Source organism: Clarias gariepinus, chromosome 16 (genome assembly GCF_024256425.1).
Source record: "Clarias gariepinus isolate MV-2021 ecotype Netherlands chromosome 16, CGAR_prim_01v2, whole genome shotgun sequence".
Taxonomy (NCBI): domain Eukaryota; kingdom Metazoa; phylum Chordata; class Actinopteri; order Siluriformes; family Clariidae; genus Clarias; species Clarias gariepinus.
The window spans coordinates 19412493-19433151 of NC_071115.1; the positions used below are offsets into that span (position 1 = coordinate 19412493).

General features: G+C 37.0%; 1 protein-coding gene across 2 annotated transcripts in view; it reads right to left on the reverse strand.

Annotated features, from left to right (window-relative positions):
- prkcab (protein kinase C, alpha, b) overlaps positions 1 to 20659 on the reverse strand; it is a 158865-nt gene that overhangs the window by 40955 nt on the left and 97251 nt on the right. For both annotated transcript variants that reach the window (XM_053514582.1, XM_053514581.1), the window contains exons 4-5: positions 6300 to 6411; positions 4178 to 4306 (exon numbers count right to left, since the gene is read on the reverse strand). In XM_053514582.1, the coding sequence (XP_053370557.1) occupies positions 4178 to 4306; positions 6300 to 6411 (241 nt within the window). The remainder of the gene's footprint in view (positions 1 to 4177; positions 4307 to 6299; positions 6412 to 20659) is intronic.

The window sequence follows — 20659 nt, forward strand, 5'->3', positions numbered from 1 at the left end:
ACAGTATGTACTATATATACTGTACTTATTTCTTTATCAGAAGTATAGAATGCAAATCTATAAATAAGAAATAGATACGGGTTGTTAGACAAGAGAAAACACAAAAGTAAGTGGTCCTTTAAAATGTTACAGTTAAAATATACCAGTATGGCAGTGGGGTTACGGCTTACTATACCAGTATGGCAGTGGGATACGGCTTACTATACCAGTAAGGTTATGGCTTACTATACCAGTATAGACAATTCTGACCGTGAAAGAAAGGCTAAATCTGTCAGAAAACAAACTGACAAATTCCAGATGTATTATTATGTAACCAACAAACACCAGCCCTTCAAATAGACTGGAAATTTTCCATAATTTACTAACACAGATCATAGAAGGTCACAGAGGATTCCCATGTTCAGCAGATAAACATTTAAATGACATTTTAATACTGATGTTGTTGTACACAAATACATAAAAACACACACACACACACACACACACACACACATATATATATATATATATATATATATATATATACCCACAGCAGGAAGTGCACTAAAAGATGCTGATGGCACTCAGTGAGTATCAGTGTCTTGTGTTTAGCTCCAGAAATCTAATCTCCCTACTTTGTTTGCTCTGTGTGTGTAGTGCAGCCATGCTGCTAGACTCTTGGCTCAGAAGATTAAATCAACTTTGACTCAGAGCTGTGAACTCGAAGATCACCCACTTTCCTGAGAATGGAGAGCACCTACAACAGGATTAAGAACGGTACCTGCGGAGGACTGCTGGGCCTGAATATGGCCTAACAGTGACCCTAGAGAAAACAGGCATGTAACATAACACATGCTGGTGGGCTGAGCATCTGGCAGTCAGTGTTGGAGAAAGATGAGAGTCAAGAGTCAGAGTGGGTGAGAGAGAGAGAAGGCACCTGCTGATTGTATGAGAGCTCCAACATGTGTTACACTGTAACCTAAAGCCCTAAAAGCACAGGTACCCAGAGGTATATAGTGTATACACTATACTGTACACACATATGCATGCATAATCCTCTTTCTTATCATGTCATAAATATGCTTATTGAAAGATAATGACTTTCACTCCAAGTTTTTTATCTCGTTGAACCAGAAAAATTTACAGTTTCTATGGTAACGCATACAAACCCAAAACAGATGACAGATAGAGTTAAATACTATTTTAGCATATTTAGCTGCTTTAAGACAGAATAGTAAATATAGAATGCTAGAAAGCCTTACAATGCAGTATTTATTATGATTAATAATAGCGAATAGTAAAAAATGAAAGGCAGTGTGAGACTATCAAGTGTGAATTATGTACGGAGCAAAATCAGTGGAAACCAACTCCCGAACGCCTTTAACTGTAAAGTCCCCCACTGTGTTTTTTATTAGATTGTGATAACATAAAAATATTATTGGCCTGTTTTTCAGGATTCTGAATTTTCAGGATCTGAATGTACTGTATGCTATCAAGTCCTAGGTTCATGTTCAGAGATTTAAGCACTACTTATGAGCTGAAGGCTGCTATCAAAGCAACCTGGTCTTCATTAACACCCCAGCACTGACTTAGGCTGATCACTGCCATGCCAGGCCGCATTGATGAGGTAATTTCTGCTAAAATAGTCCTGACCAAGTATTAAAAGCATAAACTAACATACCTTTTAGAATTATGACATAATTTTGATTGAAAGAAATGTTCTAATATTTTGACATACAGGATTTTTTTTAATGATCTGTAAGCCATAATCAAAATGAAAGCAAATAATACTTGAAATATTTTGACTGACATGAACTGTAGAATATATGAAGGTTTCCCTTTTTTAACTAACTAACTAGATAAATAAATAATCAGATTTTTTTTTTTCCCAGGAAAAAGCATTTAAGACTGTTGCCAATCTTTTCAGGAGTGGGGACGTCCAAACACATTCACCCCAAGGTCAGACCATGCCAGTGCTCAAAGAAATAAAAAATTCTAAAAAAAAAAAGAAAAAAAAAAGGCAAAACTGATTTTATTTTAAACAAACAAAAAAAAAAATCTTATTGTTTGCAATAGAAAATTATTCAGGAATGGACAATGATGAAGGTCTTGTGTGTACACGCTAAAACTTCTGGTGGTTTATTTCTCACACAACATTTGGTAAATAATTTCCATAAATGTGCTACAGAGTACAGAGTACTGCTTATTTGGAAAAGCCAAGCCCTTTGTATTTCATCAGCACCTTATCTATGGTTTAAAATATTTAAATTTGTGTTTTGTATTGATTTTCACAACATAGAAGGCTTTCCAACTGTCATAAATAAGGGCTTATATGGAAAGGCCCAGCACGGTGGAGAGGCCATGATTTGGGCTTGTTTTGCATCCACAGGACCAAACCTGGGCACCTTGCAGTCATTGAGTTGACCATGAACTTCACTGTATAACAGTGTACTCTAGAGGCAAATGTGAAGCCATCTGTACCATAGCTAATGCTTGGTTGAAAGTGAGTCATGCAACAGGACAATGATCTAAAGCACACCAGTAAATCTACCTCAGAATGGCTGAAAATAAAAGCATGAAGGTTTTGGAATGGTCTAGTCAAAGTCCCCAACCCAACTAAAATGCTGTGGCGGGACCTTAGAAATGTACCAGAAACCTCATTGAACTGATTAAATGTTGTAAAGAAAAACGAACAAAAATTCCAACCACAACGATGTGAGAGGCTAATAAAGTCATAGAGGAAATTATTACTTCAAGTTATTGCTGCAAAATGTGGCTCTACAACCTACTGATTCATGGGGAACTTAGCCTTTTCAATTTTTTTTATTTTTGGCTTAAATTTTATTAAATATGTAATGGCATGGAAAAAAATATATATGTGATGCTGTAGGCCTGTGCAACCAAGGGCCTGGAGACAGCTGATTGACAGCCAAGCTATCTCAGAGGGGAGGGATGTGAGGCAATCATGGGCCAATGGTGCATGGTTCCAATAATGCATAAGTGAGCAGTTTGAAAAGATGCATTTGGTTGATGTCACATGACTTAAAACTAGAAAACACATCATAGTCTTCAGCCCTCCCTGCCTGGTACAGTAGCTGTAGTCTTGATGGGAGAGTGCCCTAATGGTGGGTGCGAATGATTGGACGTTAATTAGGTTGTACTTATCTAACATGCTACAATCAAATGATTTGTATAATGTTTTTACACGGGGGTACTAACTTTTGGACATGACTGTGGACCTTGGTGAAAAGTCAACTATTACTACTGAATACAGTATAAAACTACAAAATAATAAGTAAATAGTAGAATGTACAAGATCTAATGCTCCATATTAATCTAAAAAAAAATATATATATATATATATAAATATAAAATCTATTTAGACTATATCGTCAATATTCTAGACTCCAAGCAGATGCTATTAAAAATGGCTATAATTTTTTCCAACTCAGTGATAATCTGACAACTTTGGAGAACTGACATTATGTAAATGACCTAATGTGATTTTTATAAATATATTTGCAAAACACGACAACATTTCCCTTTGCACACATCTGTGTCCTCTAGCTCAGTCATATAAAGACAGGAGGAAATCTAGATCAGCGTCTGTATCAGTGCTCATGAAATTGCATGTTATGTTTTCGCAGTAGTGATTTGAGATGGGAGGCCTTGAAACAGATGGTTCAGTCTGCAAGAGGGAATCTAATATAAAGCTAAGATCCTTCCCAGCCGCATGAATCAGATAAAATGTCCATATGCAGGATTTCACCTGGCTAATTTATGATTAAAATTGAATAAAAATAAAAACTGGAATCATCATTGTGTGTGTGAACGTGAGTGGCAAAAAATTATCAAGAAGCAATCTGTTTGTGGGAGAAAAAAAAAGCATCCAGAGTATTAATCATCTAATAATGAAAATATTACCCTAAAATCTTACCGAGTACAATATGAGGCAATATGCTGCGTTATACTTAAATGATTTTTTCTCTTTTTTAAATTCCTGTTTAAAAACCCATGTTAAGGTGTTCCCTTTTTACAGAGCTCTGTATGGCCTGGATGAACAATTATACTGGTTTCAAACTGCCATATAAGACTACACCTGGCTTAGACGTTGTGTAATCAAAAATTCATTAATCCAAGTCTCCTGCTCTTTGCCACTGGTGCACCCACAGTTGCGGATGCATTGTAGGAAGCCCACCTGTCACGTGAAGTTTGTCTCCGCTGACCTCAATCTTGAGGAAGAGGCGTCCTCTGCGCTCAGTGTGGTCTGTTCCGCACAGGCTTGGCACATTCATCACACACTGCTTGTGTACATTCATGTCACATGCTGAGGGAGAGAGAAAGACACAGAGGGAGAGAGAAAGAGAGAGATACAACAAATAGAATTTACAACAAGGAATCCTTACAATAATTGCTTGAGGCACACAAACATGAAGCAAACCCATACAGTTGGAGATTTTTCTAGCCATGTATTAAGTAAGGAATAAAACATGACAGGGCTTGAGGAAAATAATCAAAGACCAAAATGGCCAATAATGCGAAGCTCAGAACTGTTACTATACCAAACGTCTTATTTTCCTATAGCAACAAATCCTAAAGCGTTTCCCTCCTCATACTGTATAATGTGCCATGACAGTTCTTTTGAAATGAATGAAAAGAATGACGATAACATGGACCCAACATTATATCTCAATATTTTTAGACTAAATATCGATACACGATATTGTCACAATAGTAAGAGAGGTAAACAAATGCAATGCAGATCAGGTTTGATTTATTTAGCATTAAAAAAACAATCCAAAACGTGAGGCTGAATCAGGGGCAAAGACATAAAAGAGTCAGGTGGGGACGCAACCAAAATGTTCAGAGCAAAACCACTAATCAGAGGCAAAAAACAAGCAGAATCAAAATATATATATAAAAAAAAACAATGACTTGGTAATATCAGACTAGAGCTTGTTACTTCAATACTTAATATATTAAAGTATTCATATAATAATAAAGTATTAATATACTAATCAAAACTTCGCACTGAACTACGGATCGGTGTCTCTTTAATCAGGTGCTGTCTGACTGAGCACAGGTGATGCAGGTAGGTAATGAGGAGAAAAGCATATTGTTGGATCAAAGCCACAAATGAGCTTTTGCAAGCACTTTTAATTTAAACAGACTGTGATCAAAATAAAAATGCAAAGGCAGGGTTTCACTGCCTGTATTAAACATACTGCAAAAACGTCAAAGTCAAATAAGTATTAAGTAACGCAGGCCTGTTCTCAACAACAATATCATATTGAGAAAATATATCTCTAAAAGCTCATTTTTGTTTAGATAGATACATCACTTCATCTTCATGTTAATTTGACTATTTTAATTATCCAAAAGAGGTCATATCTTGGTGTGTGTCAATAGAAATGTTAATATGTGCATGTACTGTAGTAAATCAAATCAAAACCTTTAATCAATATTAATAGGACATCAATGTGTAACACCAATGAAAGTAATTGTTATCATCTATTTCTCTGTCTTACTGATGATTCTGCCACCAAACAAGGGGTCAGAGGGAGCAGGCTGTGGGCATTTATAGTGACTAATCAAAAGAGTGAAGACATCAGACATTGTCCCAGATTCCAAACTTTCAAAACTTAAACTGAAGAAAAGCGCACTTTGAGCGAAATTTTGTGCACGCCCAACTTTTTCTGCCGAGCAAAATTTTCCGATGTACAAGTGCAGCTTTTTCCGTCGCAAGTTGTGATACTTACACTCACACTCGTGAAGTTTCGAGAGAAATATGTTTGCAATGTGCTTTTTTAATCTTTTGACAGTAATGTAAAGTGAGATGCAGAAAGAGATAGGGTGGCAGGGCTGTGTGCAGACATAAAGGAGGAATGAATCAATTTACCCTTCTGATCAGTAATTAAGAACTCAACACAGGCCTGAGCCGGAGCTGTAGCGACAGAAGAAAGTGATACTTACTTATGTTTTTGTGTGTCTAAATACTTCTGTCAAAATGTTAATGTAAGCATATCAGCATGGTTGAATAGATAGAATAAAAATGGATGGCTGCTGGCAGACAATAAACATGCCCCAAGGGGGTTGGCAGAGAAGGATGCAGTCTGTAGATAACGTCCACAATGGAAACCTGGGCATTATATACTGTACTAGAGCAGGAATACCGAATCCATCCCAGGCAGAGACATGTACTGTACAGTAGCTTAGCTTTTAAAAAGCACACAGCTGGTCTTTTTCTATTACTGCAAATGTGTTTAGATAGATGTGGATATAGCGTTAGGTGTTTTACATAGTGGCTTAAAGAAACTCACTGTCACATTTCATCCCCTGGTGGAGGAGTCCATACAGAAGCGAGCCACAGTGATCGCAAAAGGTGGGGCTGCCGTAGGTATGAATCTTGAATTTGTGCTTGCTTCTTGGATCCTGTAAGATCAAAGTCAAAGCAATAAGGATTAGTACCTTTTTATCACAATATTCTGTCAGGGTAAAGTGATGCAACTGGAAATATATGTTCAATACATATAATCAATATACACCCGAGAAAATTTTTTAAGTGTTGATGATTTTCAGGTTATGTGCACTTAAATAAAATAAGATGTCACTTGCAATAAATAAAAAATCAATAGAAGGCTCCCTCATTTGATCAGTTGCAATAAAAATAATACAGTCAAAGCCAAATACTTATTCTTGAGTAAAATCTAACAATAAAATGGTAAAAGAACTGTAAATGTTTGTGTATATATATATATATATATATATATATATATATGTATATATACAATATACGTATATACTATAATATACTTTTAATTCGAGAAAGGTTCTGGTAACTTACACTCTTTCAGATGATTTTAAGGCACTTCTTATATGTTTTACATTTATTTGAGGGGCGTTCAAGTCAAACCAGGAGTTCTGATTGTGCAAAATAAACTACCTCTATTAATTTCTCTATATAATCCCGTTATACTATCAAGGTAGAACGTTTTCTCAGTATGCCAGAACCATGATGGGACTGCCTGTTACAGCATATACTGTATCTGAACTCCTGGCACACCTTAAATGGACAAAACATGTGGAAAAGGCTTGGAGCGAGGTCAGGACTGTAAGGGGAATGTGGTGAGTTTTTGTAATGTGCAAGTGGTGTTTGTGGATAATTGTGTGTACAGTTCACGCAGACAGATGTGTCTCTGCCACAGGTTGGCGGCATGTTATCCATCGTTTTTAAAGAATAATGAATGTTTACAGGAACAACTGCAGTGAGCGCGGAGCCACCTTAGCCCGGATTGTCATTCAGGGATGTACGACCTTCTTCTTTTTCCACCATTTAAATGTTTTCGGTGTGAGTCTCATCGCAGTACTGTGCTTGAAGTGGTCTGTAAATGTCAATTTTAAATGTGTTTTACAACTTCATTCACAAGAAATTGCCCTGATTTCTATTGAACGCTCCTCATATTATATTATTTACATAATAATCACATAATATAATAAAATAATGAATTTAATGTTTTATAAGTAATACCGTATCAGAAGTAATCTAAAAAATGGCACTCTGAGACTTCAAGAGTTTTTCTAATAAAATTTTTTTAAATGATATAAGTATGTTAATTGTGGCAGAGATTTGGTTAAAATCCTTATAAACTCATAAATGCTTTTGGGGAAATATTGACATTTTTGTCCTCTCTTATCTCCTACAGTAAAAAGAAATGTATGCAAACCCAGTTCTTTGCCTGCATTTAATAGGGAAGCAGACCTGCAAATGAGTCATTCATTATCTTTGTATTTAATTGTAGAGTACAGCTCCAAATAACTAATCTATGTAATTCATCTAGTCTGAGAGTGTATAAATGTGCTGTGGTGGCAAAGTAAAAGACTCCAGCTGTGTGTGCAAAACTGAATTCCTATTAGATCATTAATCCCATGGTTTGGAGGTATAAAAGGGATGACAAAATCCTGGAAAAACTGCAATAATACTTTGAATGAAGGTTATTTAAGTGTATTTTTGTGTACAGTGTATTGCCTAAGGGCAGTGTAAAGTGCACATCTGTGTCATTTTTCAACTATGCATTTGAACACTGAGACCTGTTATAGAGGCACCCAGGCAATTAATCCTTCTAATCTGAGGATGCTGAACAGCTATTTCGCAACTTTCACACTATCATTCATCATCTTATGTATTTTTAATAACTTGCTTGTATGTCATATAAACCACAATTAAAAACAAATTATAATGGAAAATTCGGTCAAAATGTGTGGTTTCAGAAGGATGTGGCAGTAAGTAAGTAAGAATTCATGTACTTAAGAGTGAATTATTAAAAATATATACAGTACATAAAAAAAGAAAAGCGCCAACTTCACATCTGTCTTGGCATTAGACATATTTAATCCACAAATAAACTCGAGTTATTACCAAAGTACACTATAACAATATATCATTGTGTTACAAATGACTCCAGCTCTTGCAGAGAGACGGGAAAAAACAAGCGACGTTGGCTTTTTGTAATGCTACGAAATGAGACTCCTGTAAGGACAGCCTTTGAGGAAAGCCGTAGAGCTGACTGTGATCGGCGTGGCGTGAGTCACCAGCGGAGAATTCCGGAAGGCTCTAATTAGAACATTGGCATTTTAAAATAGCGTCTGGCTTCTCTTTATTTTAGTTGCCTACAACAAGCCAATGTGGTGCCAGGACAGAGAGAGAGACAGAGAGAGAGAGAGAGACAGAGAGAGGAAATTGAAAGAGAGGCACAGATATATATATTTCTCAGTCGTTTCCTTACACACTGCTTAATCAAAAATGGAAACCCTGATCTATTCATTTCTATCTATACTTGTTATTGCCTTATATGAGGTCAATAACTTAAAATCATGTTTTTTAAAAGACAGCTTAACCATTTTTTTTGATGGTTCTACACAAGTGTTTATCTCACTCTCGTGCTCATTTCCCCATATCTGAGAGTGAGCTTAGTGAGATGCTAATTTCTCCTGGCAAAAACAACCGCGCACACACACTCCCAATGACCATCAGGTGCCTACTGCCCGTCTCCCCCTCCTTGGCATCATCTCCATTCTCCCCTCCTGTTCTTGCCATCCACCATTAACTCACTTATACACTCTCTCCCACTATCACTCCCACTTTACTCATTTCCCACCTACACATCCCCTTTATTGCTGCATCTTCCTATCTCTTACTTCCTCTTCTTCTCCCTGTTTGTCTTTTATTATCTATTATTCTTTTGTTGTATTTTTCTCTTTTTTGCCCAGTTATGAGTCACACACCCTTTATACCATAGAAGCAAAACAGAGCATGATGATATTAAATAGACATAGGAGATAAAGATAAAAATAGAGGGGAGAGAGAGAGTGACTAAGATGAATATTGAAAAAGAAGGCATATCATACTGTATATAATGCAAGCTATTGTGTGGTAATGACACGACTCCATTTATGTAATTATGTTGGGGATTCCACGTTCTAGGGTAATATGGCAACATGATTACACACTATAAAGACAAATATAAGTAAGCAACTAACCATCACAGCCATACTGTATGTGGGCCTTGCTTAAGTGCACAGAATAATCTAAAAGAGGTCACAAGAGATCACTAAACGGCGGATCGCGGACCAACTGACATTTCTATCCGGACCCTGATGCTTTTCTGATAAAGAAGAATAATTCATATACAAGTAATCTATCGCTAAAGGTGGACATGGCTATACGCATCATTTAAGAAAGCCAATCAACACTATAGTTTACAGTGTATAAACAGAGTTTGCATTAAAAGTAACAGAAAAAAAAGCACAATACAGCATGCCTTACTTCAAGAAAAGAAAAAATAGACTATACAAACTGAACCTTTAAAAAAGAATGGACAGATCAATACATGTTTTTTCCTTCTGCGGAAAGTTGGAAACCGGTCTGTCTCATATGTTGCAAAACCGTAGCGCTAATAATAAACGGTAATGTGAAGCGCCACTATAAAACAAAACAAGGGTCATCAGAGCAAACATGACATGGCAGTCACAAAGGCCAAGGTGTAACAAAGCAACCAGTTCCACGGTCCTTTCACATTCACACGCAGCCCAGCAAATTAAAGATTTTTTATAGACCGCCCATAAATAGGGATCTGAATCCACAACATGAACATGAAATTCGGACCTCAGTATTGTTATGGTGTACTCAGTACCCAGATCTAAAATGTTTTTGCCTTTATGACCTCATGCAAGCAGGACCAACTCTGTGGTAATGCCCATGATTTTGAGATGGGTACATGTACAGTAGTAGTGATGGGTATTACATGCAGCCTATGCATTTTTGACCATATGATTTATCAATATCATGCTAAATTATGTCACAATATATCGTGGCTAGCCTTTGTCAGTGTACTGACATATAATTGATAGTCTGTGCTATTCTATTCATCTGATGGTGGCGTTAATATTATGTTTGATCATTGTATAGTATAATTTTAAAAAGTATCGATTTTTTCCTAAATGAATGTTGCTACTGTACATTGCTAGATTTTTTTTAGTATTCCATGGATTATGATACAGTGTATGGTAAAAAAGGACTGGCTACTTCCTGTTCCTGCTCCTTTTACCTCGCTCTTTTTATTTTGGAATATTTAAAAAGTCCTAAAAAATACTCCTATTTTGGCCTCATGACTTTGCCAACCTACTGTGCACTTTCTGAGTTTTCTTTTTGTTTTGCTTCATTCTGCGTTGTTCTTTTGTACTTATCTTGTTTTTCAATGTCTAACCACTTGATCATCCTAACATTTTTATGTGTAATATACTGTACAATCAAGAACTTTAACTAGACCATGTAAAAAGCTCAAGGTTAAAACTTTATACAGAAAAAAATATCCATTAATACAGAGTCATCTAGAGTATTAATTACATGACATGAAACAAAAGGTACAGTAGTTCTTGGCAATAAGGCAAAGAATGTCTTATATAATACAAAATCCACAAAGGAGCAGAAAAAGTAGTATAGAGTATGTCTGGCTATACACCATAGACACACTCTACAGCCTTCATCCCAACTCACCAGCTCTAATTAACCTCTAGATGACAGAAACACACTGAAAAACCAAATATATTTTTAGAAACACCAGTTCTTTCCCAACCACCGCTGACCTACAGCCAACACCTGCAGAGTCACAGTTCTGATCTGTGCTATAAAAAGTTAACCAACAAGTGATGCGTCAGCAGAGGCCTCCTGCTCCGGAGCCACCTGTCCCTGCACCCCAAAATTGATCCAGAAAATAAGGTGGAGCTTCCAAAAAGATTTCCATTCCTCGTACAAAGACTGTAGAGGTTTTGTTTTTTAAAATGGGGGATTTGACCATTTAACGTACCTCACTACTAATACAGATCACTTACTAATGTAATTTTGCACACAAATAAGACATTCTTTGTCAGACTCATATACTGTAAGCTGCTATGTGTGTAAATATTGAATAAGTTCATCCATTCATTAATTCATTCATTTATCTTCAGTTATCAACACGTTTTTGAAGAAAACCGAAAAACCGGATGGAAAATTGCATAAACATGGGGAGAACATGCGGTCAGGATTAAACATGGAGAACCCTGGAGCTAAGAGATGGCAGAGCGCCCAATGTTAGAACATGTACACTGATGTGTTTCTTGTGAGTGTTTAATCATCTCATGTATTTTGTATTTTGTATTGTCTCTTCATATCTAGCAATTTATGTTTATTTTCATGATAGCACACTCAACATCATTTAGTAATATCAAAGTGTATAGATGCTATAATAAATAAGTATGTGTGTCAAAAGTATTTGGATTTGTTGGTAGCCTGGGTCTCTCTCACAATGTAGTTGAAGTTTTACCTCTCCCTCTCTCTTCTACTTTGGAATGTTTTTTTTCTTCTATTACCAGTGTTTCTGTCTATTGTGGTACATCAATGACTAGAGTAAATGTGACAGCTAAATCCTAAAACATTTGCTGTCACCTCACTCAAATAGTACAGGAAAGTTCTACTATTTATAATAAGATTTACATTTACATAATTTTGCTGACAAAGTACGGTGTATATTATCCGTTTCAAAATTTATTAAAATTCTTTTTCTCATTTTTTTACACAAAATACTCCACACACAATACAGTTTTGTTAATTTATTCAAAAACAAAGACTAAAATATTCAATTTACACACTGTAAGTGTAAGTTCAGACCCAGCATTTGGGCACTTTGTTAAAGCACCTCTGGCAGCAATGACAGCTTCAGTTTTGCCCGTGAATGATGCTACAACCTTGGCACACAATTGTTTGACAAGCTCGTGCAAAATATCAAAAACTTTAAAGGGTCTGAAAACGTTCCATCAACATGCCAACAATACAGTATAGCTTATGTCATACAACTAAAATCACACCAACTGCTACATCCGAAATTTAATTTTATCAGGGCCACAAAAATACTGTTAGCTCTCCTTAACCTATTTCTCACATTGAGACACAACACAAGCAGACCAAAGTGATGAATCAATGCTCTTGATAGCCTACTACATAACCCTGTTGGACTGTTTCCATGGCAACTAAAATAAATCATTAGATTTAAAAAATTAATATGTGTATAAATAAGCAGGGGCACCAAAGTTGCATTTTGTCCTATATCAAATAAATGCTGTAAAACAAATACAAACATCAACCCTAACCCTAACCCTAACCAACTTTTCAAAATTTTCATATTTACCACAGACTTTTGTAACTTTTCAAATTATTACTAGTTGTTACGTATGACTATTGGTAAATAATGGTTGATGGTAACACTATATTTTAGTTTCCTAGTTGCTTTCATTATCATCCTGAAAAAATGACTATTTGACAACTTTTAACATGTGATTTAAAATGCTTGGAAAACACAAAACCTGGAAGAAATGTAAAGCAACAAAGCTAGTGTAAAAGAATTATTGTTAATACTTTAAGTCCCTGACTTACTAACAAGTTCTCGTCAGAGAATGTTCGTAAGTCGGGTTTGTTCTTAAGTCCGACAAATTGAGTCTTATGCACCTTTGACACAAATATACTGTAAAATGTAAAGCATATTAATCTTTCCTAAACCTGAGCGATGCATCTGTCCCCCTTCCCTGCACTGCCATCATGTAGCCAAAAACCGTAACCTCATGTATGACTTTTTACACATGCCTACTTAATCTTACACATGGAAAATTTAAGTGTTTTCTTTTGGTTCTGCATTATACAAGACTGAGCTTTTAAATCACGAGGGGAATCCCGGTGACTCAGCAAGGTCAGCTGACCACATATAAATTCATTTTGTCTCAAGAGTTGTTTTCCGCTGTATTAGACTGTGGACCCTGTTTTGTTGAGGATTTTCTGAAATTAGGATTATTGATCATCCGACAGCTTTACAGGACAGCCATTTTCTACCATCATGCTTCCAGACTCTGATTCATTGAAACCAGTGAGTGAATTTCTTCTGCATTACTTGAATATGCGTAAGTCAGGGAATTACTGCATTGGCCTCGGCAGTGTGAACAGTTAAATATATATTATCAACTAAAGAAATACCTGCTGATAAAACTCAAGTATAGAATTCCTAAACTAAAATATTTAAGTTGCTTAAATTTAATTTTCCATTGCATTATTTCATCCTCATTGCTGGGCCTATTCTAGGTGGGGATTGGTGAATCTAGCTGATCACAAGTAAATGGGCATAGAGCACCCTGGCTGAGACCTTCACAGTCCATCCAAGAGCACTATACTGTACATCATGAGGAATGTTCAAGTCAAACTGGTACTTGTTTGTGATAAGATTTCTTGTGAATTAATCTGGCAAGTACAGTACAGTATGTTTATGAGAGTCGCAATAAAACATTGGAATGGTGCAAAGATTTTGAGGAAGGCTATACTGTACGTCTATGAATGACGTCCTGGCCAATCCTGGCGAAAATGACTCCGGCTAGGAGTTATTACCACATCCACCATTTAGTCACTCCAAGGCATTTCCATGTTTGGCTATTAAAGGAGTTCCTAAAGAGCGAGTATTTCAGATATAAAGCGGGTACTGTGATCATAGTTCTGGCCTGCTGGGAAAACTTTCTACCTTGATGGTATGAAAACAATAGTCAAACCGCATGTTTGGAATAGGTGCATTAGTGTGAGAGGGAATTAAATTGAAAAACAAAGTTTTAACTCTCATAAATGTGCTCTGTTATTTTGCACAATATAAGGACACAATTCAAAGTCCTGGTTGGTCTTGATCATTTTTTTATTATCTAATTTTATATCTCAGCAGACAGTAAAAATTCCATGTTCTTATGCACATTCCATATTGACGGGTATCATGGGACCGTGTGGTCATGTGAATGGGGAAGCAAAACTAGTGATCTGGAGAAGGTTTCCCTGAAATGATTTTATTTGTCCACATTTTCCACTGTCTCTGAGGTGGAAGCCTGCATGTGATTTCCACGCCAACACAAAATGCTGGATGCAAGACTATAATGTCACAGACTGTGAGTAGAATAGGATTTAACATGTCACACTAAGGCCACCAGGATTCAGCAAACCAGTAACACATTCACTGCAAAGACTTGTTTCCTTCCAACTTGTGATCACTGTGTGGGAGCAGACAACAGTGTGCTCACAGCAACGATGTTTCCATGGTGACAGTTTGAAGACACAGTGATCACTGGTGCTGTAGTGGTTTGAGGGGAGTGGGATGGGGGGGTATATTCCAAAAAAGGGGCAAACACAAATCACTCATAACGTAAACAAGCATATCCTGTTCCTTAGGACAAACAGCAGTTCTGACTTACTGTGTATATTTAATCTCTCCGCTGTATTTACAGCTTGTGCCATTAAGACATTCTGACACTGTCAACACACTGCTCTCCAAACCGCACTAACAGCCAATCCCATTCTCAACAATTCATTTAAATCATTAGACACCGTTTTTACATGTAGGATACACCATCTGTCACATGTAAAATAAATTATCATCTTATTAGGAGCTTGCAATTTACAAGAATCCATCAAAGCCTCTCTGCTGTTTCAGTGTGTGTACACACACACAATATAAAAGCTCACTTTTGTTTATCTTAGAGCCAGACATTAAGATACAAGCTAATGGTGTGGGAATAATGTTGCCCAAGGAATTTCCCATTGACTACAGCAGAGTAAAAAGTTCAAAACTGGGTTTTGTTAAGCAATAACATCTTTATTTTAATGTTCTGCAGGGTCAAGTGTTTTTTATGCATATGCATAGTGTCATGATAGTGTTGTTTGCTTTGTTCTTGTTTATATGTTCGTTAAATGCTCCTGTGCTGATTTCCAGTGTATGTTGCATATTTAAAATCTTACAAATTTCACCAAAAACATATATATTGTACAACAGCATATATATATTATATATATATACATACAGCAATCAACCAAAACATTTAAACCAATGGAAGGTGACATACTGTACCTACTGCTGATTATATCATTACAGTAGCACCTGTTAAAAGGTGGGATATACAGTATGAGTCAGCAAATTAACAGTCTGATTTAAAGGAAAAATAGCCACATCTATTAATGTTATAACTAGATGAGTGTGTCACTTCAAATTAAAAACAACAGCTGTTATTCCCGGTATGCAATGGTAACCGGTTTGGGACTGGGCAGCATCCCTAAGCCAGCATTTGGCATGGGCACCAGGTCGAAACTTGGAATGGGCACTGAACCGGAACTTGGCATAGGTGTCTGGCTGATGCTTTTGCACACTGTGACTTGGCTAGGGCTAGAGTGTAGAACAGAGGAGGCCATCTTGTGAGCTTTTGGAGAGAGCGCTTGACTGGAACAAGCTGGAGCTTGGAACAGGAAAGGCTGTTTTGTTGGCTTTAGACAAGTCCTCACAGCCAGAAGATGGAGCCAACATGATATGCTCAATGCTTGAGGGTGTCTCAGAGCATTGAGCTATGGGTCTTACCCTAGAAACCTTGCTGGTCTGTGCAGTTGGTCCATTACGGTGTTCAGTCAGCCTCACCCTGGACACCCTGACAGGCTGCTTTAGCTGACTCATTGGCTATAGTTCCCCCATCCCACAAAAAAAACAGAATGTGTACAGTACAGGCATTACAAATCTCATGATTCTCTACATAAAAATGTTTATAAAAAAACACATGCTTTAGCAGGCCTACAATCTCCAGTTCCCATGGCTCTGTGCCCACAGGCTTTTTGGGCCAGTAACCCAGAACAGCCTGTAGTCCTTCCTCTGCCCCAGGTTGAAGATCTGCCAGACTCTCCTGATTGAGGCAGCACAAAAGGCGAAATCCTTAGGTGTCATATTGTACTCCATCACCCATTCATTAACACGTTTCATTAGTGAAAGTAATTATCGTCAACCACTGGCATGCTCAGTCTGGCACTGCAGTGTTTTTTGCAGATGTCCACTACACTCTGGTGAAGGTCTTGCCTTTTGTCACAGATTGAAAGAGGCAAGAATACAGATACAAACATGCTTTGAAGAAATTATTGCAAGAAAAGAAATAAGGGAAAAGTGAACACAAGATAGAAACGACATCTAGAAAATTGTTTTATAGCTATTAGAAGTGTCCGAATTGTTAAATATTAAGATGAATAAAAAGAAGAAAAAATATTGCTTGTTGTGTCCGCCCGCACTATTTTATGATACAATTACCAGCTGGACCCAAACAACCAGGAGAGATTGGCAAACTATACAAACACACGCACACATGGTGCACACATAAAGATCTCTGTTTATTATCAGCAAAGAGAGAATATTTAAGCATTTGGCAAGGTGCCCTGTGTCATGTAGGTCCCGTACTGTGCATCAATAGCACCAGTCATTAACATGTAAGTGATAGAGAGACCCAGAGACTGGCAGATGATAGGAAATACTGTACATTTTCAGGTTAAATCGAAGGGTTCCAGGAGATATGAGCAGTTTGAATATATGTCAATATATGTCAATATATACTGTATATATGTTGAATATATGTAGTCTGGATGAGGGCTATAGGTAGTGTTACCAAATAAGGAATCAGGAAGAGCAATACAGGGTTGGTTTATGAGTATAGAGGGATGGAAAATTTGCAACATACAGTAATATACTGTAAAACCTTACAATATCACCCTAGTTCTTATACAGTAAATAACATCTGTCTTGTTTTTGAATCCTTGCAACATCACTGTTCATTTACCTATTTTTTTTCTAACCGTCTTTTACCCGATACCCGATACTTTGACATTGCAGGACAAATAAATATATATGAATAACAAAAGAAAACCATACAGAAATGAAACTAGAAAGCTCAACCAGTTTAGAGAACACATACTCTGTCGCTGGATATGTATTGCCAAGATGTTCATTGCGGTAATGTGTTAAAAAAAATTAATAAATAAACAGTCCCTGAGCCTATTTTATTTATTTAGTGCATGCCCCAATACTGTTGCACCATCCACCAACAGGTAATAGTGTAAACAGGAAGTTCTGGTGGCCAAGGTCTTTCTGCGCTGCCTGGTGAAGATGTACTAAATGAAGCACAGCTCATCACTAATTACAGCCCTGGGCAATTTGACAAGTGTGTGCTCTCCAAGTCAGACTTACACTCAGACATTCTGGTTAAAGAACTGTGCAAAAGTCTTGAACCACTCTTCTTTTTTTTTTTTTTTGACATTTTTGTATTTTTTAAACATAGTGTTGAATTGTTCTCCAGGCTTCCTGAAGGACTTTTTTGGCTCTCATATCTGCTAATTTCTGCCTCTTATTTTCACTCCAGTCGCAGTTCGAGTGATCTGAGAGGTTGAAACAGATGAGAGGGGAAATGAGTTTGTTGACGAGGTTGTTAAATAAACTGATTTTGTAATTTAATATGATGAAATCAGGCTCAAGACTTTTGTACAGTACTTTACAGTATGTTCTGTGTGCTTTAAGTTCCTGTAGATACTAGGTGCTAATGCGCTTGCTTCTGCTGAATACCTGAACTCTGCTAGTTTCAGATTTCTGATTTTCCTACTTTTGTTTTGTTTGTTTGATTTTCAATGAATCTTGACAAACCCGACTTGCATCCTCCAGCATGAATCATAACAGATATGTGGAAACTAGTTGCTTTTAAACTGCACACCTTCTCAAACTGCAGCTCATTTAATGTTTCCTGTAATTTAGTTTACTGTGTGCAATGTTTATACTTTTTTATGTGAAGAAAGAGTATCAGTGACTGGAGGAGTCAAGGATGTGAACACAGGGAACCTTTAATTATAAATGGTTATATGAAAAGAAAAATAAACTGAATATAAGACAGTAGTAATGTTCATTAGCGGTTGCACTTAGCATACCAGAAAGAAAAGATAACCGGAGACCTGGCGTCTCATGACGAAAGCGACAGCCAGTAGCACAACCAGGAAAACACAACCAGAAATGGGAAAACCATGTCAGTGAAACTACTTTTGCACTGGTGAGAAAAGCCTTGACCTCCTTGAAGGGCATTTTACCACCAGAAGTTATTATTAAAATAAACTTGGTAATGGTTTTTTTTTGTCTAATTGTTTGCCTGTGGCGACACAATGGCTTAGTGGTCAGTAATATTGCCCTGCACCTCCAGGGTCTGGGTTCGATTCCTGCCTCAGGTCTGTTTGTATGATCTCCCTGTGCTTGGTGTGTTTTCTCCCAATGTAGATTAGGTTAACTGGTGATCCCCACATTGCCCATAGTGTGTGAATGTCTGTGTCTCCTGGGATAGGCTTGCGACCCTGTAGATAGGTTATAGCAGTATACAGTAGATGATGAGTAAGTGTTTGCCAGTAAATCTATGATTGTAAGCTTTATTTTACACAAACACATTTTGTTCATTCTTCCAAAAATGTGTCAAAGAGTGATTGCTAAATATATATACTCCTCATTAGAAGTGCATTAACTCCAGTTACTTAGCTGTCCCAATATCATTTCATGGTCACAGGCTGAACATTCAAATAGCACAATGTGAAATCCTATTTTTATCTGTTGAAACAATCAAACAAAATCCACTGAGGGAAAAAAATAACAAAGCTGTATATTTTTGCAGCTGGACATTTAATATTAAGAAAGAGTATAATCTTGCTGCGGCGTGTGTTTGTGTAAGTGAGTGAATCAGCACGCGATGTGGATCAGCTGTGCGTGGGTGTAAGCGCTCCCACTGCGGACCCAGCCAATTTTTTTTTCTTCTTCTTTTTTTTTATTCTCTCACAAAGGATTTAGGCTGCAAAGAGGATTGCCAGGTTCAGACTGTACGTGCAATCCCCTGATGATCTGCATGACTTTACGTTTTCATATCTCTGTATTTAACACCAGTTTGAACCAGAGGCTGGTTCAATAGGGATGCAAATAATTTACCATTTCATTTGCAAACCCGTACAATTTTGTCTTTTGTGCCTTAAGGTCCATATTGAATATTGGAATAGTGATTTGACATCTCATTTAAAGACAAGCTTCTGAAGATTTGGTGCATCATTGTGTGAATTGATGAAAATGGGGAAAGTTTTAAAAGGAGAGATATGAAATAGTTGTGCTATGATGAGTCTTCTTTGACAGAACAACTCAATCAAGTACCCTAAAGACTTATTTGCTTATAAACCTCTGGGTTATCACTTGAATGTTCTACGTAAAACCCAACAATAAAGGCTGTCCCTTTGAAAATGTGTTCCAAAGAGAACTTGCTGAAGAGCAACTTCAGACCTTGAACTCTTATGATCTGTCTTTAACTCATCAGTATCACTGGTTTTTCGCCTCATTTTCACATTTTGTAGACGTCTTTTTCTTTTCTCAGAACAGCACAGACCTATGATAAAATAAAAGGCCTCAGACGAGTGTTTTCACTAAAAGCAGCTAAGCACACTACATGTAGCACATTCCTGCTAAAAGCAATTGTTTAAAAGGGAGCATGTTTAGAGACTGACATATTTTGAACAGTGTCAAATGTTTACAGGTCATCACAAAAATAAGTGATTTTTAATACAATAAAAACAAAAGAAAAAATATTTCCTTTTTAAATAGGCCAGGCTGAGATGAAGCTGCAGCATTAAATAGGAGGATAATTAGCATGTGTGCACGTGTGTTAGAGAGAGAAAGAGAGAGAGAGAGAGAGAGAGAGTAAATGTCCTACACAGTGGTTGTAAGCTAGTCATTAGTTTCTGTATAAATACTTTTGCACCACTGTAAAAGTCTCATCTGTGTATTTAGTGTCTGTAAGACATTTGACATCCAGTTTGTAATAAACAGTATAATTGATCTTTTAGTAAAATATAGCTAAAAAGCACTGTCTCTAGCATACAATTAAACAGAACCTAGCATAAGGTTGATATCTGTCGCTAATTCGGAACTGAAACTCTATAATTAGCTTGTCTTTCTCCACATGGCTTACAGTGTGTTTGCACAGTATACATGTGGTGATGTCTGAGGTAAAGGTGAAGAATATGACAATTTACAGTAGATATTGTGATTTTCAGGAACAGTCCTATTCCAGAACAATTTGTTGCCATTTAGTTCATTTCCCATTTCGAGTCCTTGCCTCGTGCCCTGAGTCTCCTAGGATAGGCACCAGGCCCCCCGTGACCTTGAATCCAGGATAAAGCAGTATAGACGGTGAGTGAGTAAGTCATATTTCAGAACAATTTGTTGCCACTTAGTTCACTCCCCATAGGCACTACAACTAA